At 45.1% G+C, this 25,694-nt stretch overlaps 1 protein-coding gene across 1 annotated transcript; it reads right to left on the bottom strand.

The window, feature by feature from the left end:
• Positions 1 to 1,836: 1,836 nt before the first annotated feature.
• Positions 1,837 to 25,024, bottom strand: LOC126531672 (vacuolar protein sorting-associated protein 26C). Its single transcript, XM_050179316.3, has 8 exons — positions 24,878 to 25,024; positions 23,635 to 23,928; positions 21,136 to 21,216; positions 20,644 to 20,718; positions 18,170 to 18,250; positions 16,017 to 16,113; positions 13,285 to 13,410; positions 1,837 to 1,927 (listed from the first exon to the last, which is right to left on the bottom strand). The coding sequence occupies exons 1-8, from the start codon at positions 24,929 to 24,931 to the stop codon at positions 1,845 to 1,847; spliced, it is 891 nt and encodes a 296-aa protein (XP_050035273.1). The 5' UTR covers positions 24,932 to 25,024; the 3' UTR covers positions 1,837 to 1,844.
• Between the last annotated feature and the right edge of the window lie 670 nt (positions 25,025 to 25,694).

Here is a 25,694-nt window from a genome sequence, read left to right as displayed (position 1 = left end):
ACAGTGCACCGGAACCGCATCTGCAACTTCTCGTGCGCAGTGCACACATGCGGACGGTGCTTTGCTTGCGTGGTGACAGAAGGCATGCTACAAAGCCTCCCATGCACGAAATTCTCTAAAATTTTCACCGCAGCACAGCTGGAACAAGCAGATATACAGCGGCGCCATGCACTCACCAGCAGGGCATCGCGTTTTGTGCTACCCGAAACCTATAAGCGCGGCATAGAGGGCTCTGTTGACTGGAACTTCTGCAGCGCCGCCTGGGCAGCCCACCAGGCCCAACGGGAAATTGAAACAAAATCGAGCTGGTAGGCGACGCCATATGCCGCCGAAGCGAAACATGACGCTGACATCACGCCGTCTGTAGCAGGGAACGGCAGCGCACGTGGATTATCGCCTACTAAAAGCGTGCAGTACACTAACAACGGTGCTACATCCCCACACGCTGTAAAACACAGATGAAGATGCCTATCGCAATAGATTTGGCGGAATGTGAATGCGAAGACCAGGGTGGAGATTTGCTGGTACAGGAATAAGAAACTGAGTGCGCGCTGGCGTTTTCACGTGATGGCATTTTTCAAGTTGATGCGGCAGGCGGCTACAGCTCTCGATCGCGCGTGCCTCGCACCTTTTTTTGTTTACATGGGATTTAGCAGCTGGAAAACGTATCGTACTATTGCAGTCTGCAGCAGGGAAAGGCACCGCGTTTGGGTTATCACCTATTAAAAGTGTGATGTACGCTTCCAATGGCACCACGCACTGTTAAACAGATAGGTGAACATGTTTATCGCAATGTGGTTGGCAGCAATAGCTGCAAATACAGCATACGATGACCCAGGAGATCTGCCGGTGCTGGAATGAAAAGCTGAGCTCGCCGGCGTTTTCATGCGGGACAGGCGAGCGGCCTGAAACTGTATATTATGAACACAATTTGCTGATGTATTGAATGTTCATGTTGGTGGTGAAAGATCTTGTTTTGCGGGAAAATATGAACCGATAAAAAATAAGCGTAACTTAATTGCACCATTTCTTGTGTTCTCGATCACGAATGTTGGCGTCGGGAAATCGTACGTAACCGGCCGAGATCATATCAACAAGGTTCTACTGTATAAACTCACAGATATGAACATAATTTCAGAACAATATTTTTGGTAAGACATGCTCATATTTATTTGTTCAGCATTGACAGATTAAAAAATTTAGGTAGACATTTTAACAGTAGTTATGCATTGGGGCAACAGGAAGGCATCTGGGGCTCTTCAGATATCTAACTACGATATACTTGTACATATAACTTGCACCAAACATTTTACGCCACAGGGCAAACTTCCAGTGAAAAAAAAAATATATATGTCTTTCACATTTTCAAGATTCACAGCTTTGCTATACCCAGCAGCTCCACCAGATATCACATTGTAGTGATGGTGAAGAACACAGCACAGCAAAACTATGAATCATAAAACTAACTTTTTACTGGGCAAACCTGTTTGTGGCTGCAAAAGCAAGTGACACTCGAAGCACAACAATAGCAACAAGCGTAGTCTGCGATCATCTGAATATGATGTGCGGGTCAAGCACGCTGGCTTTTATACATGGCTCATCAAAAGTTCCAGCGTAATCACTAGTGCTTGTGTGCCTTCCAGAAAGTACTACACAATTCATGCCGCACGTACCATCAGACAACACAAGGTTCGGTGACAACAGACTCGGCAGATAGAATCAAAGATAACTCGAGTAAGTTCCAAATCACGCAGGCATGTCTGGCACTGAGCCATAACATTAAGTTATTAGTGGGTGAAACGTAGTCCCTGAGAAAAAAATAAATAAGTACACATGTCAGTATATTAAAATCTAGTTAGCTTTATTGGGTAGTTCTCGGTCATTAGGTGATCATCTTCGAACACCACCACAATGTTGACTTCAAACTCTAGAAGAGTAAAAAAAAGAAAAAGACGAGAGCATAAGGTCAGTGACTAATCACACTCCTTTGGCGCCTGCTAGGCGAAGGCCATAGCACAGGCCCTCAAGCAGCAGACAATGGGGGAGTGGTTGCGTACAACATTGCCTCCCAGATATAGTGCACAAGCTCCCACTCAGGCACCGTGACAGTTGCCTGCTGCATGGATGAAGACAACGAATGCTGTTTTGAGACTTGCATGTGACAAAAAACATTCAGGCAGAACTAATCTATGATGACTATCCAAATATGCAAATAGCTAAAATGCGTCGTGCATGAGGCTTGTAGTGCCCGCTGCACTCCTCTCTCATGCCTCCCTCTACACATGCAGCACTGCTGTGAAGGGTGTGCATACCCACTGAATGGTGGGTACATCATTCAGGGTGTACACACCATATTCAGTGGGTAATATACCCACTGAATGGCACACATTTTAGACTGCACTATCTTTGGGATTGACCCACGTTTTTGATGGGATAGCAAGATAGCTAGAGAGAATGCTATTCAAATTAATATACTAATGTGCTCTGCCTGAGTAGCCTATAAACTTACCTCTCCTGAGAACATAATCGCCACCACAACTGGCTGGTTTGAACTGACTACTGTAGGTTGCCTCCACAGTTTGGCGGCCTACATTTTGTTATGAACTGCACAATGCAATCGGCATAAAGTGATACATGGTGGGTGCTGATCTTGGAGGTCACGCCTTTGGGTTTGCTTGCTGTGTTATTGGGCACACAAACCAAACTGTGCCTAGAAGTCGCCACAAGCAGTGTTGGAGGGTCATGTTTCCATGTCGCTTTAAAGGGACTGAAAACTGGCCAGAATGTGTTGCGGTACATTGATAGAATTAAAATGACCATGATTTATAGCACAAATGTTATTGAATATTATATTTTTAATGTTCATATTAGATTTGAAAAATAGATATCTGGAAATGTTGTAATATTCGGTTGTACATGAATATGCAGATCAAACAGAATATATTGCTGATAATTCGGGAGCAAACACAGTTCTTAGCATTTGTTTATACTTGGTCTAAGAATATCGGGGCGATGTTGTGCTGAATTTTGTGATAATTTCGTGTTGCTAGCAAAATTTCACCTGCAAAGCACACTTAGCCATTAAACGTCTCAACTTTGCGAGAAAGCCAGCCTCTCAGTAGCGAGGGGTACGGGTTTGCGAAGACTGCACTTTTATTTTTTTTTTGTAGCGCCACTGTTAACTTTGAGCTTATTCTTGAAAACAAGTACGATAAGTGACAACTGGCGCAGGGTCAAGTGGCTCCGCGTTTACGGGCATCTGATGCGGTATAATAAGGCACAGGCTGGCGAGGACAGCTAGTGGGAATTACTAAATTTTTCAACTTGACATGAGCCAAATGCACAATGTTTTAGTATAACGGCTTACAATTCTAGTTTTTTAACATTGACAAAGCAATTTCAATGTTCCAACATAGCAAATTAACCCAACTTGCTGATAAATTCATGTGAATATCATTATTCAATATTCGAAGGTATTCGAAATTTTGCTATTTGCACATCCCTAATTTATAGTGACAGCATCCAGTATTCTGATCAGGATGTAGGTAGGAATTACAATTTTAAATTGGCAAAGACAGTCTCAAAGATCAGTAAGTGGGGCAAATTGGCGGTAAAACCTTGATACTTCTGATGTAGTATATGAGATTATTGTAAGTCGACTGTTATTAGGTACTGCATACTTTCACTTAAAATTGCAGTTCGTACTACATAATTAGGCTTTTGCACTTTATTCCATGTGTATTACGAAGTAAACAAAGGCCATGCTAATGAGTAGTGCATGCATCGCTCAATGCATGGCGATGCACATCATTGCTGTTGTATACGCGCAACATCCTGAACACACTGCGAGCTAAAATTCTTTGTTCCAGCTCGCTCAAGTCTTTGAGAGACATGTTTTGGAAATCAAAAGCGCATGTGTGGCTATGGCAACACACTGAACTGCTTATCACATGTAAAAATATCATTGCACTTTTGAGAACTTGGCTTGGCTAAAAGACACCCTTGACTTGTTTGATAACAAAAGTTGCTAGACAGAAAATCATAAAAGCACTTAGCTTTTATTGGAGAAATAATTTAACACTTCGGAAAACATAACTCGCAGGAACATCAGCTTGATAAACAATGCTTTCTACAGCTACAGCCAACATTTACAGACATTATTATCTATAAACGTTGCCTACGACTGCTTTTGTTGTCTGCCTCCCACCAATGCCGATGTATGGTCATATTGGGCTCACCCATCACTGTTTCCAGTAAGCTTCCAGTGAATGACTACATCCTCACTGCAGGTAAAAAATTGATATAAAATGCTGCATGTCATTTTTCTGCGTTACCACTGCATGATTAAACACTGACCAGTAAGCTTCCCGCTGCACTAAAAAAAAATAGGTAACATAGAAAATTGGTTGTCAGTCCCTCTAAGGCAGAATTTGGAAATTTGCTGAGTAATCTGTTAGCTTTCTCCCTAGTACACCGAGCTATATCATCACTTGAGGTGGCAGCAAAGAAACTCCAATGCTGCAGATGAGCTACAGAACCTAAAGCAGGCACAGAATGTGCACCATCATGCATTTCTTTTCAGAACGCCTGTGTCTTGCAGCCAAGGCAATAACAGGTTTGCACAATAATGTGCCAGTCCTTGAAACTGGAATATAAGATATATATCTTGGGTGGAGCAACAGTACAAGAGATTTCATCGTAGCGCGTACTTGCCAGGTGTTTCAGCGACAACTATCTCATCATTATGAATTTGAGACAAAACTATATTTGCTTGTTACAAGTGATAGCAGTAACAGCCATCAAAATAATGTGAGTGATACTCACAAATGTTATAAATTTTTACTAGTTGAAAACATCAGAGGGCATGCTGCAATTGCATAATTCAAGTCAGTCAATAGGTACAAGCATACCCATTTGCTAGAAACCTTTTGCCTACTGCCAGTCTCGAAAATTATGGATTCAAAATATATCAGGCTTTTGATAGGGAGCTTGTTTCAACTGTCAGATTGAAATAAGGCACTATCCAAAGTAATATACCCACTTGTTGGAAACTTTGTGTGCCTAGTACCAGTTCTGGGAAATTGACTCAGTATGTATGGTGAAACGCAGTGCTTTTGTGGTTGACGTTTTTCTGCAATGCTGAAGCAAGAGCTTCTTTAGCATGCACCAAAACATTGTTACACAAGTGTTTTTGCATTGTTCTCATAGTGGACTGCAGTTGCGGCTGCTTGGAGTTTAACCTTTGATATTGTCCTTGGCAGCAGAATGCCACAGCCACTGAGCCATCACAGCTGGTGAAACAAGGCAAACTTTAAGAAAAAGGCTGCAAGAAAAACTGGACGGAAGAATGACCATGCCACCTTGATGGGCTGTGTTGCCCATACATTCCCGTCTTTTAAGAAGGCCAAATTTTTCTGAAATTTTGTATTGCTATGACATAATGCAGCAAAACACGTTAGTACAGTCAAATCTTCTAACGAAGCCACACACGACAAAAAACATTTTCCGTTTATCCAGTATTCATTATAAGCTATATGTTTTTTGCATGCCAATATCAACAAGAAACATTTTAGGTTTGCTTCATTTTATCTGATAATTTGTTATGTATGTGTTCATTATATGTACTATTAGATTATGACTCAATAGAAATGAACGCCTCCTCTGATGGCAGGTTTGCAGGTCTACTCCCAATATGACGCATGTGCACATAGGTGTCGGCACACGTGTGCAAAAAAAAAAGGGCTTTTGCATGGGTAGCCATCAGTGGTCTTCCTCTAGAGTTTTATCAGAGTCCTTCAATGCTTTTCTGGTCACGAAACTCCGCCCGCAGTTTTATACAGGAACAGAAGCTGCCGCTAAGGTCACTGCCGTTAGCACGGGGGCATTCCGTGTCCGCGTGCACCGCACTGGGCTGAAACTGCTGTACCAGTTCGAAGCAATTGTTTATCTTTCATCGAACAGCTAACAGTCTACTACCACTCATATTTCACCTTGCATGTGCGGGTGAAAAAGTTACTTCCGCTTACCTTTGCAAGATAACAAGGCTGTGATGGAGGCAGTCGTGCCGACGCAGCAATATTGAATGTATGCATCGTTGCAGCGCAGTTCTTTATCTCAGGCAGAGAAGCATGAGATTATTTATTTAAGAATAGGTCGTTTGCTTGGGTTTCTGACACTGTGCAAGCTGTTACGTTTCGCCTACAACGCGCGGTAATGCCGGCGCGGATGCAACGGACGCCGGGGCTTTGTTCAGAGCGGCGGACATTTTGGCCCGTTCGACGCCGCCGAAACGCCTACCCGCCAAGCGTGTCCAGGCGTGTTTCAGTGCCACGTGTCTTCGTGTGTGCGTGTGTGTGTGTGTGCCCTCGCTTGTCAAAGCGCGGCAGCCGGGGAGCGGAGTTCCCCGAATGAGGAGCCTGGAGGTCTCTCGGCTCAACCGTTCGCGCCGTCGTGTGGGCGGGTTGGCGATGCGTCACTACACTCGGTTCAGCAGGTCTCTCGGCTCGACCGTGCGCGCCGTCGTGGGCTCATGCTCCGCCGTCCCGTGACCTTCATCCCGTGACCTTCTTCCCGTGACCTTCCCTTTTGGACCGCGACGCCGAGGGTATAAGAGCAGCTGCCCCCGGACGCCAGGAGAGAGGCTCCGATTTGTACTGTTGAGTTACGTGCTCTCCCATCTCTCCACTTCGGTCGACCAGACCGGCCGCTCTTTTGCTATGTTAGAATAAACAAGTTGTTCTGTTACCAGTCTTCTCTTGCTTTGCCGGGACCTTCGGATGCTTCCAGTGCCCCAGGCCGCCAGGCCAACGCTACCCTTGGGGCTTGCGACCCATTGGCAATAACGGGCGTCAGCACCGAGACCCCAACAACTCGTGCCAGCGGTGCGATTACAACATCTGGTTGCCAGCGGTGAGATCGCGACAACGGAGGCCAGCAGCGAAGAGATGCGGTTGACTGTATGCTGAGCAGCACAATGACCATCCGGGAGCAGCGCAACGAGCCCTGTGTGATGACTGGTTGCCTGCAGCGGAACGACTGCGCTGAAGTCTTGGCTGCGAGGTTTGGTGAGTGCGGGACTTTCTTCTTCTGAGTTTTGCCAGGCTTTTGTTAGTGTTAGAAACAGAGCTGGTAATTGGGGTTGTCGTTGCTGCCGGGTTAGTTTGCGGCAAGACAATAGTAGGCAGTAGAGAAAGCAGCATTCAGAGCAGCCATGGATTTGAAGTCGTTGCGCAAACCGAAATTGCTGGAGCTTGCGAGAGAGTTGGGTCTGGATGTCTCAGACAAACTCAGAAAACCAGAACTGCTAAGGGCTATTCTTGAGTTAGAAGCTGAGGATGACGAGCTGTCGGAATGCCTTGAGACCATTGAGGAGAGGGAGGAGCAAAAAGAGAAACAGGAGCGCGAACTTAAAGAACAGAAAGAGAAAGATGAGCGCGAACGTAAAGAACAGAAAGAGAAAGATGAGCGTGAACTTAAAGAACATAAAGAGAAAGATGAGCGTGAACGAAAAGAACAGAAAGAAAAAGAAGAGCGCGAACGCGCTTTGGAAATGAAGCGTCTCGAAATAGAGATGGAACGCGCTCGTAATGGAAGTCAGGCACACGGTGCAGGAGAACGAGTATTGTTCAAAATGACTGACCTGATGCGGCCGTTTAAGCTTGGAGAGGACATTGGTTTGTTCCTGGTTAACTTTGAGCGAACGTGCGAGAAGCAGAGGTTCTCTCGGGAAACGTGGCCACAGCGCTTGCTCACTTTGCTACCTGGCGAGGCGGCCGACGTAGTCGCTCGCTTGGAGAGAGAGGAGGCAGAGGATTTCGACAAAGTGAAATCGAGTCTGCTAAAAAAGTACCGGCTGTCAGCGGAGGCGTTCCGTCGGAAGTTTCGGGAAAATGAGAAAGGCAAAAGTGAGTCATATACAGAGTTTGCGTACAGGCTTATGTCAAACATGCAGGAGTGGCTCAAAGAAGAGAAAGCGTTTGGTGACCACGAGAAAGTTCTGCAGTGTTTCGGGCTAGAACAGTTTTATAGTCGGTTACCTGAGAACGTGCGGTACTGGGTCTTGGATAGGCCAGACGTTAGTACGGTGGCTAGAGCCGCTGAGTTAGCCGAGGAGTTTGTGACGCGTCGGGCTCGCGGAGCTAAGGACGGTCAAAAGGGTGAATTTGGCTCCAAGTTTGAGAGGCCGAAGTTCACACCCATGAGAGCAAAGGGGGATACACGTAGTGCGGATGCGAGTGAAAGCAGTCCGACCGAACGTAAGGAGACGGCGGCAACCGAAGCCGAACGCAGAAAGCGGTTCGAGACGAGGCAAGCGCGTGTTTGTTATACGTGCCAGAAGCCGGGTCACTTTTCGGCGCAGTGTCCAGAAACAAAAACACAAGTCGTGTTTTTGTCTATATGCAGCACTGACGAGAACATGAAGCTTCTCGAGCCTTACATGCGAGACCTCCTCGTGAACGGGAAAGAGTGCCGAGTGCTTCGCGATTCCGCAGCTACAATGGATGTAGTTCACCCCTCTTACGTAGAACCCGATATGTTCACGGGCGAGTGCGCATGGATCAAGCAAGCAGTGGAAGCTCATAGCGTGTGTCTGCCGGTAGCAAAAGTGCTTATTGAAGGACCTTTCGGAGCACTTGAGACGGAGGCCGCAGTGTCATCTATGCTGCCCCCCCAGTACCCGTACCTATTTTCGAACAGGTCCGATCACCTCCTGCGCGAGAAGGGGCTTTTGTTTGGTGAGGCTAGCGTTCAGGCCTTAACCAGATCGAAGGTTCGGGAGCTCGCTGCAAAGGCGGTAGTTGCGGGGCCGACGTTGATGAACGATGAGAAAGGGTCAGAGGCGCAGCAAGCTGGTATTCAGGGCACGCCCGAACGGGATAAAATTGAGCCTGTAGCGTTAAAGGCACCAGATACTGGAGAGGAAATTCCCGATGCGGGAAAGTTAGAAGAGCTTCCGGGACTAGGCTCAGTGACAAACAGGAAAGACACCGATCAAGTCATTAGTAACTTAATAAGTAAAGCATCGCTGTCGCCTGAGCAGAAAACAGAACTACACCAGCTCTTACAAGAGTTTCAAGGTCTGTTCTCTGAGAGGCCTGGTAGGACTTCTGTCCTTACTCATGACATAGAACTTACCTTCCCAGAGCCAGTACGATCCAAGGCGTACCGGGTGTCACCCCGCCAGAGCGATATTATGGAGGCTGAGGTAAAGAAAATGCTACAGCTCGGTGTTATTGAAGCGGGTGAGAGTGATTATACCTCCCCTTTGATTTTAGTTGAGGTACCGGGCAAGGAACCTCGTCCTTGCGTCGACTACCGCAGGCTTAATTCCATCACTAAGGATCAAATTTATCCGATCCCTAACATCGAGGAGCGCCTTGAGAGAGTGAGTAGCGCTCAGTTTATTTCCACCCTAGATCTTGTCAGGGGTTATTGGCAGGTTCCACTTACAGAAGAGGCTAGTAGGTATGCGGCGTTCATTTCACCAATGGGGACATTCCGTCCTAAAGTTTTGAGTTTTGGTTTGAAGAACGCGCCATACTGCTTTTCAAGCCTCATGGATAAAGTGTTGCGGGGACAGCAAGAATTCGCTTTACCGTATCTAGACGACGTAGCGATATTCTCCGCATCCTGGCCTGAGCATATGGCGCACTTGCGGGCAGTGCTAACCCGCCTGCACGATGCGGGCTTGACAGTCAAGGCTCCCAAGTGCCAGTTAGCACAGGCCGAGGTTGTCTACCTCGGACACGTGATTGGTCGGGGTCGTCGCCGCCCCTCTGAAATAAAGGTGGCCGCTGTGCGAGACTTCCCGCAACCGCGCACGAAGACCGATATTCGGTCGTTCTTAGGTGTCGCCGGCTACTATCAGAGGTACATCCCCAGGTACTCTGATATCGCGGCTCCCTTGACGGATGCTCTAAGAAAGACAGAGCCGCAAACAGTCGTCTGGGATGAGACGAAGGAAAGAGCTTTTAGCGCCCTAAAGAGCGCCCTAACAAGCCAGCCTGTGCTACGATCGCCCGACTACACAAAAGGGTTCGTTGTTCAGTGTGATGCTAGTGAGCGAGGCATGGGCGTTGTACTGTGCCAACGGGAAAATAGAGAAGTAGAACACCCCGTCCTGTATGCTAGTCGTAAGCTGACCAGTCGTGAGCAGGCGTATAGCGCCACCGGGAAAGAGTGTGCGTGTATCGTGTGGGCCGTTCAGAAATTGTCATGTTACCTAGCCGGCTCGAGGTTTATCATTGAAACGTATCACTGCCCTCTCCAATGGCTGCAGACCATCTCTCCCAAAAATGGCCGCCTCCTGCGCTGGAGCCTCGCTTTGCAACAATATTCCTTTGAGGTGCGTTACAAAAAGGGGAGTCTCAACGGTAACGCCGATGGCTTAAGTCGAAGCCCCTAACGTGGGAATCAGCCTCAAAATTGCTTGTTACTGATGTTTTTCTTCCTGAGGCAGGATTTTTAACCTATTGCTTTTGTGTAGTGTTTCAAAGTGATGATGTGCTTTTTAGTGCAATTTTTCCGATTTGTGGACGCGTTCTGAGTGCTGCTAAACTACTGTAAGGAACTAGGCAGCAGTATAAAAGGGGAAAGAGCCTGGCAGGGCTTAGTGAGGGTTGTGCCGTGCTTGCTGACTGAGCGGTTGACTTTCGGCGTAGTTCTAACGCTTGCCGGAAACGAGAACAAAAATGTCAACTCTCCCGAAGTCACTTTGCAGTGTCCTGTGTGCACCTGAACGTGAGAACGAGGCCTTCTCTGTGCGCTGCGCTCAAGAAACACCAAAGGACGCCCAACTACGGTTATGAGCATCATCGAGCGACATCCCTCCGGACAGCGGATGCAGTCCCCTGACCATCGGGATCTCCTTCCCCCGGCGGGGCGGTCTGTTACGTTTCGCCTACAACGCGCGGTAATGCCGGCGCGGATGCAACGGACGCCGGGGCTTTGTTCAGAGCGGCGGACATTTTGGCCCGTTCGACGCCGCCGAAACGCCTACCCGCCAAGCGTGTCCAGGCGTGTTTTTCGCTTGTCAAAGCGCGGCAGCCGGGGAGCGGAGTTCCCCGAATGAGGAGCCTGGAGGTCTCTCGGCTCAACCGTTCGCGCCGTCGTGTGGGCGGGTTGGCGATGCGTCACTACACTCGGTTCAGCAGGTCTCTCGGCTCGACCGTGCGCGCCGTCGTGGGCTCATGCTCCGCCGTCCCGTGACCTTCATCCCGTGACCTTCTTCCCGTGACCTTCCCTTTTGGACCGCGACGCCGAGGGTATAAGAGCAGCTGCCCCCGGACGCCAGGAGAGAGGCTCCGATTTGTACTGTTGAGTTACGTGCTCTCCCATCTCTCCACTTCGGTCGACCAGACCGGCCGCTCTTTTGCTATGTTAGAATAAACAAGTTGTTCTGTTACCAGTCTTCTCTTGCTTTGCCGGGACCTTCGGATGCTTCCAGTGCCCCAGGCCGCCAGGCCAACGCTACCCTTGGGGCTTGCGACCCATTGGCAATAACGGGCGTCAGCACCGAGACCCCAACAACTCGTGCCAGCGGTGCGATTACAACAAAGCCTAAGAAAACCGCCAACTATTCGCAAATTTAAGCCTTGCAGCAAGACTTGAAGCAACGCCAATCGCGCTAGCTATTTGCAATGGGACTGTCTACACCACGGGAGTTTGCCGCTGTCACATTACAAAACAGAAAAACTGCTAGTTTCCCGTGTTTGCAGTTTATAAAAGCTAACTAAATTCACTCTGCTGCAACCTATCGCAGGGAGCGTCGGCAACATTTCAAAGAGGGAACGATGAAGCTTTCGCAAGGCAATGTCCGTGTACCGTGTGAATACACGCTGATCTCTAACCTATCCTTAACTCCAAGTTTGCAACCACCGTCTGTTCATTTCCAACATGTAACCTTGACAAGTTCATGTTACATAGGCATTGCACGAACGAAAGTGCGTGTCGCTTCATGTTGCGCAGCTACGCAAGACCGCCCGCGCAGCTCAAATTCTCGTATTGGTTGTGCTTTCACAAATGTCTCGCCTTCTGGGACGAGTCCCGCTATCACCTCCATTCCAGTTTGGCATGCTTCATAATAATAGCATGTGTTGCTTGGACGGACTACGCTTGCATGGCGTGAGATTGCATAATGAAGACTCCACTGGGAAGACTTAGTGAAACGAAGCAGTGTTTCATGCTACTAGCCTAAACAAAAATAAGGACACCCTTTCACGAGCATGATGCTGCTGCACTACCGACTTATTCAGAATGTCAACCACAGAACATGGGGAAAAATATCTCACAACGTGTCAAGCTGAGGAGACACTAATGCTCATTGTGTCGCAAGCTTCAGTATAATGGCACATTTAATTACATATGTTCGCGAACATGACACTGTTACAGTAAAAATTACAGTAAACAAGGCAGGAATGCAAAATACATCATATGATGGAAAGCATCTCAAAAAACAGCAAGCTACGAAGTAGTTTAAAAATAGAAAAATGAACATGGTTGACATAACAGCGAATGAAAAGAGGCAAAAGCATTTTTTTACCATTATCTATCGCATCGAGAAAAAGCAGTGAAATAAAAACAAACTATTGCTTGTTTGCATGGCTAAAACCGCTAAGAAAACAATTCAGCACATATAACTTTCTTGCCCCCACCGGCTGGGCATGTTGCGCTCTTACTTGCCCGTGTAAGTTTGTTCTTTTCCCTTGTGAAGTGCAGACGGCATCTGAGAAAAAGAAATGCACAATTTCTGCCCTGGTGCCTAGTGCACTGGCAGCCCTTCGAACAGCCAAGGAACGGTGCCGGGTAAGGACACAGCGTCTCCTTTCACAACGAACTTATCGCTTCGAACGTCCGTGGTGTCAAAATCTTTTTTGCAACACTCCGACGTGTTGAGAATCGAAGGTAACGCCACCAGCTTCCTGTCGCGGTATTGCACGTTTCCACTTCACCCGCTCATCGGCGTCACTAGGCAAACAAAATAACGATACCTTTTCGCTCATACCCTCGGTAGCCAAAGCGACGACGCGGTACAGATCAACAAATTATCTCTTGAAATGAGGAAAACCGACTGCCGATGCCACCGGACTACTTGGGCACCCAGCCATAGAATAAAAAACCGACTGACGCAGCTTGCAGCTTTTGTCCAGCCCCCACCGTGCTCCTAGCGCCGCTGTGTGGCAGCTGCGGCAACATAGCAAGCTCTCCCACAGCGTTACAGCGGAGTTTCGGGACCAGAAGAGCATTGAAGGACTCTGGTTTTATCTAGCAGCAAGTTTTCCTCACCTATCTTGAAGTTGTTGGTGATGAGTGTAGGGCAGGTGAAGAGCCTTGGAAAAACCATGTAGATAGGGATGTCGATGCCTCGACACACATCGCCCTCCCCAATCTGGATGTTCTGGATCTCAGTGGCTGCACACACCAATTTGCAAAACATCCTTCGTATTGTTATTTATTACAAAACATAATCTATCAAACTGAACTAGCTGAATTTCATCCTCTTACAGTAAATTACTGTATAGTTTCACAAGCGGTAAAAATACCTTCAACAAGAAGGCATATCACAGCAGGGCATCAGTAATAATGGTAAGTTCCACAAGCAGCAACTGAAGACTCCCAGACTGACTGCTCATGGCTTGGATTGGAAGGAAGTTATGTGATGGTGCTGTTCACACTGGCACTGATATACTTAAAGGGCCTCTCACCATTCCCCAATGAAAATTTTGGTTATACAATGCACCCTGTAAAGGGTTATCTAGTTGGGCATTCAACAAAATTGCAAACACTACAGCAAGTTCTATGGCAAGAATTTTTTTTTAAATTGATTCGTTATTGAAAGGGGTAAGAGAAATCGCAATGTCGCATCACCAGGCTGCCAGGAAATGAGCTTTATGGCCAACACAAACACTCTCTCCCCTTTGCCTTGACTACCGCCCTCAAGCGACATTCCTTCCCTGCTTTCTCTCATACTGGAGCAGAGAAAATCTTTCACAATTACATTACGAACATCCCCCCACCCTTTTTGTGTGTATGTATGTGAGTGACGTTGATTCTCTGGCAAGAAGTGGAGCTCCCTCAAGAGGAAGGGCACACAAGCTGTCATTTGAAATTTCAGCCATTTCTTGCACCAGGCACAGGTTTGATATTTTGCAGACACAATCGTCAGCACATAATCTTTGCACAGTGCTTGTCTGTTTGCAATGCCCAAACCTGATGAGGGACCCTTTAAGTGGAGAGCACTGAAGAGGCCTAGTTCAGTTCAGTGCAAAGAACCACGGCCACATAACATGCCTCCATGTCCAGTTCAGTAGTGTGATTATGTTAATCTGGAAATTTTTGTGACAGTTGATAGTGGTGTCCAACATGATCACTGACAAAGTGTAAATTCAAACTTGGCATTCTGGTACTTGCCAAACAGTACTTCCTGAGCTCAAGATTATGCTTAGGTGTAGGTAATTTGACTGGATTTTATGTCGAAAGAAATTGTTCCTTTACAAGCTGGTTCATCCTGCACCTTGTGGCTAGGATAGGTAATACCTGTGCCACACGGGCACACAAAATGGCACTAACTTGCTAATGCCTTAAATTTTAATGTCATTCATTGGGTGCCATACAGACATGCTTAGTGCCATTAAAGCTTAATGCCATTTGCAGTGTAGTGCGTACTCCTAACTCTTGTTCCCACTGCCTCCACATGGTGACGATACTAGATGAATTTGTAGCAAAAAACAATATATTCTTCACTTTATCTTAAAAAGAGCTATTTCTTTTTCATGACATAGTGCGTTCTCACAACCATCACAACTCACTTGGCCATCGAATGCATCGAAAGCTTTGGCTTCAAACAGTTTACGGATGGGCGCAAATATCACATTCCAGAAGTTAGGTACATAAAATATGCCTATTATTGTTTTTCATGCCATTTCTTAAAACGTTTGCTCCATAAATATTTTTTTATTGTATTATGATTGGCAAAACCGTTTCACTATAGCTGTCGTCATCACGACGTTTAATGCCATCGAGTATATGTGCATATAGCAGTGACCGAAATATAACGCCATGAAGAAATTTAAGGCCTTATACTTTCAATGACATTAACCTTGCCCGTGTGGTATGGGTATAAATAAGAGTGATAGTACTGTCGGGACTGTGTTCCAACATAGGTTAGCTCAGTGCCCTTCTCAAGCACAATTCCACTTTTAATTTCGTACAGAGAAACTTGCTACAAGTTATTCAGATGCCTGTTGTTGGTGGCTAATTTTTCCGAGCCAATATTAATCCGGACATGTTTTCATGTCACAGGTTAAAACCTTGTTGCTTAAGAAGGGCTGTCACATTCAGGATTCTACTCATTTCATTGTAAGAGTAAAACTGGTAGCAGTCCAAACCCTTGATGGCCACAAGATGCCTTCGCAAGTTGCAGTTTTAAATGACCCATTGACTATCCCTTCAAACAGTGTAGAAGCCATAAAAAGAAATGCAGATTTGACAAGTTTGACCTGACTTAACTAAATGATGAAAAAAAAAATTATAAGTTATGTGCAGCTGGTGCCTAGCAATAGCAAGCATGATGTCATCCAGCATATGTGTACAGCCACAATATTTCACCTGCATAGACAAAATCAAGCCAATGTAAAAAACAGAACATCAGCATAGCACTCACTGCCATAGCAAGTAATGCAAAAGAAATAGTTGCTGTGTCATTCACATGAATGCACATTTGCATGAACATTTGAACATTTCCATCACTTTTGTGAAAGAGCCGTACGTAGTGTTATCAATACTATTTGGTTGTGAGATTCTTGATGCATGAGTTTTACCAGTGTGATAGAAATGGGAAACAAATAAAAGATGCAGACACTACCAATGCTGGAAAGTGTGTGGTGTCTGCATCTTCTTTCTGTGACCAGTTTCAATTGTGCTGGTACCATGAATCAAGACGACATGAAATTAATCCATTGACATGATGCCACTTCAGTGAATTTGCATATTCTAAAGGCAAGTTCAAAGGGACATACCATCACGGGCGTAGCCCTCAGCGCAGCCGCATGTCTCCACCCTCACTAACTGGAGTTCGATGGAGCGGATGGCAGAGTCGCAGTTTTCCACTGATAGCTGGCGACAAAAGGACATCCAGCAGGGAAATGGTGATTCCTTCAACAAAGGCTGTTCTCTTAACAGGTCAGAGGGTGATATATTCTAGGCACTTCTCAAGTACTGTCATATTGTTGAATTCGCCATCCCGTAAGCTCCAATTGGCCCAAAAGAGTGCTAAACCTTTCTAACTGAATTAACCTTTTCAAATGCTATTTACCCAATTGTGTACACCAAGATAGTGCATAAACAGTAAGAACATTGACGAAAGTATGATATTTAAAATGTGTCACATACATCTTGAAATGCATATGATCAGAATTGTGGGGATAGGGGGTTGGGGTGGGGAGATCATTTGTTTTCTTACAAGCAGCAACAGGCTGTAGATGCAACAGCCTGTAGACACACGTGCGCGCGCGCACACACGCACACGCACACACACACACACACACACACACACACACACACACACACACACACGTGCATGAAGTGTGTTTCTTAACGCTGACTTCCCACTCCTGTTCAAGCCACTGTAGGGAGAAGTGTACTCCTCACTCTACCATTGTTGCTCCTCACCCTACCATTGTACATGGTATTCTCTATGATGCAAGCATTAATGTACAAGTATTATATTGGTACGAATGCCACTCTACATTTTTGAGTGACTTCCCAGCACCACAAGTGTGTATAGACACTGGTGATGTGCTTAGAGCATCAGGACAATGCTCTCTTTGAAGGGAGGCTAATGCTGCATCTTAATCATACCAAAAAGAAAAATGAAGCGAGCAACATAAGCAGCAACCACCAGCCTGTAGGTGAAGATGAAGTTGATGCATCGGCTAACTAAACATAGTGTCAGCCTTTATCGCACCATGATCCTGTCTCTATTTTTATTGAGTTTCAACAATATGTGATTATGAACGCTGCAGTAATGGTAAATGGTAAGCATTGTTACAAAGGTTCATCAGTACAGATTGAAGTGCTCTACCCTTTCTTTTTTAGGAATGATCACAACATGAGGTACAGTGCAACTCACGACTGTGCAGAGCACACTAGCAACCTGATGTGGTGTTTGCACCAGAGGTTGCTGGGTTTGAGATAGTGGCTCAAGAGCATGCACAGCCTAATAGACATGCAGAACTACAAGGAATGCTTTTCACTAGCAGTGATATTAATAAGCACCTTAATTTAACCAGATATGTACTCAGCCAAGTGGCATACCAAGTGGTGTAACAAATCATACATGTTTTCAGCTTGTGCCCGTAATTCCATTGCCCCATGGCACAGTCAGACAGCAACCCCAGGCCATGTGCACACCCGAAAGTATGAAGGCACTTAGCAACATTACCATTCGTTAAAAGTAATGTGAGCAGATCTGCAACTCTATTATGCTGCACATGCTCCTGGTTGCACTATTGCAGACCCGGCAACCGCCTCTAGGCGTCGCCCTGGAAACTGGAGCAGGCCGCTTGTGTGCTCTACAGAGAAGTGAACCACACTGTACTTGCACATGCTAAAACAGTCTAATGCTTCGCAATACTGTGCGTGTGCTTCACATGAACTATGATGTGTATAGCATTCAGTGGTGGTGTACTGATATCACAATAGGTATGTGGCAGCAATGGCGTGTGAGAGCACTTGTAAGAACATGCATAGCTTCAGTTGTAGGTGACAGAAATAAACTTCAAAATCTTCGTTGCACCCACATAAAAATTAAGGCTGCACAGTCGACCAATTGATGAATCGAGCATTTTAATCCATACAGCTGCTGATCAATGGCAGTACAGCCGAACTTCACTATAATGAATACGGATACAACACAGTAATTCTAAAAATTCTCTTGCAAGTATTAGCATGTAAGGAATATATGCTTATAATGAATATCAGATATAACGAAGGTATTCTTGTGTCAAATGTGACTGCTATATAGAGGATTGACTGTCAGTTCAGCATTAATGGGTTAGAACATGTGACAAAACGGACACGCTATGGTCAGTCGTATCCAGAGCTCAATGCAGAAAGGATGGTTGCTTTGTTTCTCACGGATAACACCAAGAGGAAAAAGAAAGTTTCTTACCACTCCAGTGAAGGGCTTGGTGATGCAGCAGCAAGTGCTGTCAATCCGTCCTTTGATGAGGAACCGAGGCACTCTCGAGTGCTGCGCAATGCAATCAACAGAGATCATCTCCAGCCTTCTTCCAGCACCGCATGTTGCACCTGCTCAGCCCGTCGGTATGACAAGGCGTGGCATGCACAGGATTGATCACAGAAACGGCATGGTGCAAATGTATCCAGAGTTCAAACGTCAAATACACCTGGTTCCACTCTGAGTGGTTTCGTCGTAACAGGGGATGTCTCGGCACAGTGCTTACTTTGCTTTCCAGAAGTCTGCTTCCTTTGTATTCAATGTGTTTCATTGGGTATTGGCACAATCTTCCTGACATTTGTCTTTTTTTTTTTTCCTTAAATGAATGTCCATGCCCTTAGTTCCTTAGAATGAATATGAGATATAATCCATCAGCGTGCCCTATATAATTTACTATAATACATGTTTCTACGAACCAGTTTCTGTTCTGGTGACCAGGAGGTGACTGTGTCACAACATGATACATTGGCTCGTTCCATTTCTGTGACTGCTGTGGTTCACACACAAGCATAGCCAGGATGGCTCACAGTACACATTTAATTTACTTATGAGCAATGTCATCGTATCTCGCCTTACTGCTACACAACATCAGCAAATTTTTGCACCGTGCCTTGATGTCACTGCAATGTCGAATACGACAGGTCCAGTATTTTAGGACAAAGTTTAGTATCAAATGAGAATATCTGGTAATTAAGTGTTTCAGAGTGTTATTCTTGCCATGTGTCACTCTTCGACATGCGAGATGTGTGTCGTAGAACTTCTACAGTCGTGTAACTCCAAAGTATGCGCCAGCACTCCTTTAAAGGGACACGAAGGAGCAACATCAAACCTTTTTAGATTGGCAAATGATCCTTTCGGATTCTATTTGCATTCCTTTGACAGAAAAAGGTTGATCACTAATAGAGAACATTATGGCAAAACTTCGCCATTTTGAATTTCGCTCCAAAACTTCTGCACTGATAGGCAAGTGTGATTTTTGCAAATTTCAAAGCATTTTCTTGTGCTTGAGCCGCTTCTACACTGTAAAAGTCCTTGAAACTTGCTTGGTTGTCTTTTGTCTCTTCAGAGTGCAATACAGTTGTTCTTTACCGATAAACATATGACTAGACCCGTGTGGGGGCTTTCAAAATCCATGACATTATGGCAAGCTGGTACAAGAACTCCTAGGAAGCAGTGTGACCAGTCTCATTTCTGTGGCTTTCCTGGTTTACTGAGCCTACTGTCAGGGTAAATGTGGCTGCCTTGCTATCACAGGAGTGTAATTTACTATTTAATATTCCTTTTTAATATTCCTTTAGGCAGTGGTTAATGATGAATACCAGCATTTTACTCACGTCTGAAATACACATATAAAAGGTCTGAACAACAGTTCACTTGATTCCTTGATCACAAAAAGATGACATGTGACTGATAACATGCATATTAATAACCGCTTTTATGAAACTTCATTCAGTTCTCACTTCCTTTTGAACACACACTCCCTTGTACATGCTCACTCTTAGAGCGACACTGACTTTCCTGCACAGCTGAATTGCCTAGTGGTTGAGCTGACCGAATATTCAACGAAGAAAGAAAGAAATGATAATTCTGGGATTGTTTCTGCCGGAACCACGATCTGATTATGAGGCACGCCGTAGTGATGGACTGAGAATTCGGACTACCTGGGGTTCTTTAACGTGCACCTAAATTTAACTGCATGGGTGTTTTCACATTTCGTCCCCATCGAAATGCGGCCGCCGTGGCCGGGATTTGATCCTGCGACCTCATGCTTAGCAGCCCAACAGCATAGCCACTAAGTAACCACGGTGGGTTATAAATAAATAAATAAAGAAAGAAAGAAAGAAAGAAAGAAAGAAAAAATAAATAAAGACTTGCATTATATTGCAAGCATGGTCCCGATATAACGCAGGGTCTTCACTGAGCTAATAATTTTGCAAGAGGAAAAAATTTATTTTATTTGTTCACTATACCTGTAGCACATGCCTGTCATTGTTGTAAGATCTCGGCCAGCAATGGAGAGGCAGAGAAGGGTTGTTGGCTAGACAGTGTAGTGGTAGAAATGAGTTTAACGTCCCAAGGCTACATGGGGGCTATGAGAGACGTCATAGTGGAGGGCTTTGTAATTTTGACCAACTGGGGTTATCTAACATGTACCTAAATCTAAATACATGTACACAAGTGTTTTCACATTTTGCCCAAATCATTGTAGTGGCAGGAATCCAGGCAAGTAGAGCTCTTCACTAATTTACTCTTGTCGCCTGCCCCCCAATTAACTGTGCCATTCTACAGCCACTGACAACTTCAGTTATGAAATTCATACTACTGTATTCATCATATTCTTCTTGAATGCTTAATGTTCCAGTACAAAACTAAGTACTACAATATCTCACAGCAATTGCACTTACATCTCGAACGTTCTGTAGTGACTCTGGTGTTATGTTGATGTTAACTGGAACTGGTGTTGCCTTCTCGGCGCCTTCCTGCAAAGAACAGCAATGACAAAGTATGTGTTAGCACTCTTGTACTTTGCATGCTCCTCCAGATATGGCCAACTAAATATTTAATTGAATCGAAATTATAAAAAAACAGACCTAGACATCTTTAGTATGTCACCAATCTCACAAAGCAGTTAACATGACGACCACAATGAATCTATTATTGTGTCCTCATGGCAAATTTTGAATTGATGAACCTTGCTAAAACCAATCGGTCCTTCAACTGGGCCTGAGCATGTACATATTCACATTATGTTGATCCGAAACTGACAGCTTGCAGCGTGGTTGCCACTGCTTCATTGATACAGGAAAGGAAATCTGATATCCCTTAGTATAAACAAGATTAGAGCGCTGGAAAAGAACTCAACTAAGCAACCATCTTCCACACAGAGCAATGCTTACCTGCAACTCAACAATGAACTCAAGTGTTTTCTGAACATCCTTGCTCAGCAGTGATCTCTTCATCTCACATCGCAAGAGGTACTGCAAAAGGAAGGTTCAAGTTTGCAAGAACACAATAGATTGGCAGGAGACTTTCACTTTTACCAAATCACAGTAACAGAACTCTTTCTAAGAGGCAATGTTTTCTTCAGCTGCATACTTAATCTAGACATTGTCAATACAAAAGCAAATCACATTTGGTAGATTGGTACGGGAGCCAAAGTAAAAGACGGTCGCTTAACTTCTTTTGAGCAAGAACAAGTTTGTGCCAACATACTCTTTGGTAGAAGTTTCAAAGTTTCTGTGTATGTCATTGTAACTGCTGTCACTATATATTATGTATATTATGCTCTGTTTCACCAATACCGTGTAGTGCAGTAAAGGCTAGGGCTGGTATCAGCCAGTCAGAAACAAGAACCGGCTGTGTGTTCTGAGATGGTAGGATGGCTCGCCCTTTGTGTGTGGCTGATCCTTCACTGAAGCTTCTATTTAGTCAGCATCACATGAAGGGTAATCAGAGGCATGTAATGGAGGAGCCCTTCTGATTTTCTATTAGGGTTGGCAGACATGACCCATAGCACTCACATTGTTGGTGAGATGAAGCATAGAAATCATTGCCGAACAAAAAGGTACACAAGATCCAAGGACACAAAACAGTACTGACATCAAGAATAAATGTGAAGCATGAAATAATGTAACTTTTGTAAAGTGAATGGTTAAGTAGAGATCATATGCAGTATTGTTTATATTTATAAGTAATATAGAATGTTTCTAATGGCAAGATGTAAGAGTGAAAGCAAACCAAAACCCAGTGGCAAATACCCAGTGACATTACACACATACACATACCCTCTGGCATTACAATGTGACAAGAGCAGTCAATGGCCATCTGGGTGTACATTGTAAGAAGCATGGTCGCTGGCTTAAATTCGAAAAAATGTGATGTGTTGGCAAAAAACAGCAACCACATTACCCGGGAAATAATTGATGCTCATAGAATATCAGCATTGAAGGAGAAATGTATCAGTCTGCCATCTGTTTTTCTATCAACAAGGAAATTGCATATTTATCTGCTAACCTATGACCAGACGCATTTAACGCATGCATGCCATGCATCACTGGGTAAGGATGACCAACTCCTGCGTCCTTTTTATGTTTTTCATGTTTTTTATGCCTTTGACGACTCACTCTAGCATATTTAAATGTTTGTCTGTCGCTACAATAAATCAGTTATTAGACAGTGCAACATGTCATTTTCCATGTGCCTTCACCTGTGTTCGTTTCTTCAGAGCTGTTCCCACCTGAAAATGAACAACCAACTAGCCAATGCGTTCACTAATTAATCCAACATAGCCATTTCTACCCGCAATATGTACAGCGTGTCTCAGCTAAAATTAACCAAGGTTTTAAAACAACAGAGTGCCAGTGGGCTGAAACAAACTCAGTGGTGTTGAGAATCGCGCGACCTAGTCTGTGGTATTTTCTTCGTTTTGCAAAGTCAATGAATTAGTATGAACTAATTATCTAGCTTTTAAAATATTAGCTTCAACAAGAAACTGTCGGCACGAAAGTTGTAGATCATATTTAAAAATAGCCAACTGAAGTGTTTGCAACTAAGCACCATCGATGGAGCTTCTTGTGCTTGCCATTAAAAAAGCCAGCTAAACACAAGAACACCCGCACAATAGCGCCACTATTTCAGTGCCCCTAGACGACCAATCAGGAAACTATATCCGCTTATCTCTCCGGCACTGCCTGGGAGAGGGCTTGGCGTTTGCAGTGTCAGTAAAGAATGCGCCAGGAAATGCTAACGCATCATGAAAAGCAAGTGGGTGCCATTTACGTTGTAAGCAAAGCCTGGCCTACATGAAGCCTTTTTGTACGGTCATTGGCACATGAAGTGAGCACAGTAAGTGCCTATGATGGCACCATTTGGGCGGCACAGCACCGCACATTTCTCGTGCACAAAAGCTCCATGTGGGCCAGACTTCAAAGAATAGAACATGAATATTTCCCATTCGCAAAGATAGCAGATGGGACATTAGGCTACAAAATGTAAGATGAAATAAAACAAAAAGCAAACCATGCAGTATAGTAATTAGGCGAAAACAAAATACAAAGGAGCAACGACATTCAGTTCTTCAGGTTCACTGCTGCCTTAGGGCAACTTCTTGCTGTGCAATTCCTTGCACAGCTCAATTTGCCAATAAATGTGCCTAACAACACTGCAAAGCAGTTCTACTTCAACATATCTACACTGTAATACACAGCAGTCATGCCGTCCGACATGCAGCAAGATGCACAAGCAGCAGGGGCCTACCCACTCCATAGTGCATATTCGAATGCAATACATTTCAAACCAGCAAGTTTTTATACACAGCACTTCTGCAGCTTGGAAGCTGCACTATGAACCACATCACAGAGGGACACATATGCTGTCATGAAACATGAGCACCACACCTGGATGTTGATGAAGACTCCATGGTAAGTCTCGTACAATGTTCGGCCTGGTCGAGGTCTCAGGGGAAGTTCGAAGGGCAGTTCGGTGCGGCCAGCGGGCAGGCGGCCAGCTTTAGCTATCTCGAGCGAGTAGCCAATAAGCTGCACGGGCTTGGCGGACGAGTAAAATGCCTCGAAGATGCCGACATTTTTGGCACTGAGCTGCATGCTGGCAGTGCCCTCGAGCCACAACGTAAGGCCCTCATGCTTGGTTTCAGTCTTGCTTTCCACTATCACAACTCCAGCCACTGTCTCCTGAAAGAGATTGACAACCTCAGTGTGAAGACACTGCTAAGTGTGACAGACACAGCAGGGAGAAGCGACAGACATGTAGTGCCTTGCGTCTAGCATCTTGAGGTTTCGCATCTGCATTATGATGCAGTTGATATGACCTTGCAGGGTATTTGTCTGCTTTGCAGTGCTTACATGGTTTTATGGGACATGCTAAGAAGGCATTTTGTGAGCTTTTACGTGTACACACATAGGCCTATAATAAGCAGCTGGCGCTTGTATCTGAGTCATCAGCAGTATAACTGGCCTTAGCTTTCAGACCTTCGGTGACGTTCACAGCCACGTGCGTGCCATTACGCTACTGTGTACAGTGTGATAGCGTACCCACAAAACGCATGCTTTAGCCTCAAATGCATGGACATGATACCTTTGTGTGCAATGGAATACGGATCTAGTGCATACCGCGGGGCCGCGAGAAGGAAGATGGTGGAGGATGTCCTAGACTCTAGTTCAAAATTATTTTTCGAGTGATATGCCGGTAAAGAAAACTTCCAGCTTACTTTTGAAACCGCGTGTAGCGCTATGCGAATGATCTCACTTTATCCTGGAGCTTCGGTGAATAACACGGCTACTTCTTGATTCATTTTCTTCGGCTATACCCTTTCCCCTTCCTCCAACGCCGAGTAGCAGGTCAGAGCATTGGTTCAGGCCGACCTCTCAGCATTTCTATCACAATAAATACCGCTCTCTCTCTCTTCGGCTACGCTCCTGTACGCACACCATTTACGCAGTGCTGTTACATAGCCACTAACACCGTAGCCACTACGGAACATTTCCGTAGTGCTTTACTTCGTTTTTATTTTTGCGTGCACCAGCAAAGCACTATGCGCGAGTAGCCAAGGGAAAGGCGGAAGAAGGCAAATGCAACCACACGCTGAGCGTCCAGTGATGCGCCTAGTTCATATATACTTACGCCTTCGTGGTACACCTTATTCACTTTTTTCAGCCGAATGTCCAACGTAGTCATGATGGGAACTAGCAGTTTTTCACTCTGTGGGCGTGAGCACGGAAACACTGCAGACACTTCAGACGAGACGCCAACAGCTGGATGTGCTTGGCTTTGGTACGTCTTTGTGTGGACGAAGTGTGACCATGAAAGCTGCATTCATTTATATTTTTTTCTCCAGCATATTGTGCTATCGCGCAATAATTTAAATAAAAAATGCTCAAAAATAACATTACTGAACAACTTTATGAGCATAGTAAAAAAACAGAAAACTGCGAAGTCATAAAGGGCGGCGAACGATAACAATGTAAGCAACCTCAACGCGGGTCTTTTGAAAAGCGCGAGAAGTCGTGCTTAATACGCTATGCCACCATAAATACGCCTTTTCTAGAACCGAAGACCACATTGCTACACCTAGTGCTGATGGCCTTCCCTCTGGCGCAGATGAACTCGTGTACCCCAAGAACTCTTTCAAATTAGGCACTGTATTAGGCCCCGCTTCGACCTGTCCTTCAGAAATCATTGAGGAAATAATCAAAGCAGGTTTTCAGACACACACACGCGCACACACACACACAAAATAATAATAATAATAAGAAAATATAGCTGACATATAGGTAGTGGAAACACTGAACACCTCCCATGGGCATGCAGCGAGTTCAGTTTTGACAGCCTCTGTAGTTTTGACTCTTAACAGTTTTGGGTGAGACAATTTCAAGGTAACACTAAGCCACTAATTTGACATAAAAGAAAAAGAAAAAATATGAGCGACAATACTTGCCCA

This window comes from Dermacentor andersoni, chromosome 5 (genome assembly GCF_023375885.2).
Source record: "Dermacentor andersoni chromosome 5, qqDerAnde1_hic_scaffold, whole genome shotgun sequence".
NCBI lineage: Eukaryota > Metazoa > Arthropoda > Arachnida > Ixodida > Ixodidae > Dermacentor > Dermacentor andersoni.
The sequence above is the reverse complement of the archived record's forward strand: the minus strand, read 5'-3'. Positions and strand labels throughout refer to the sequence as shown.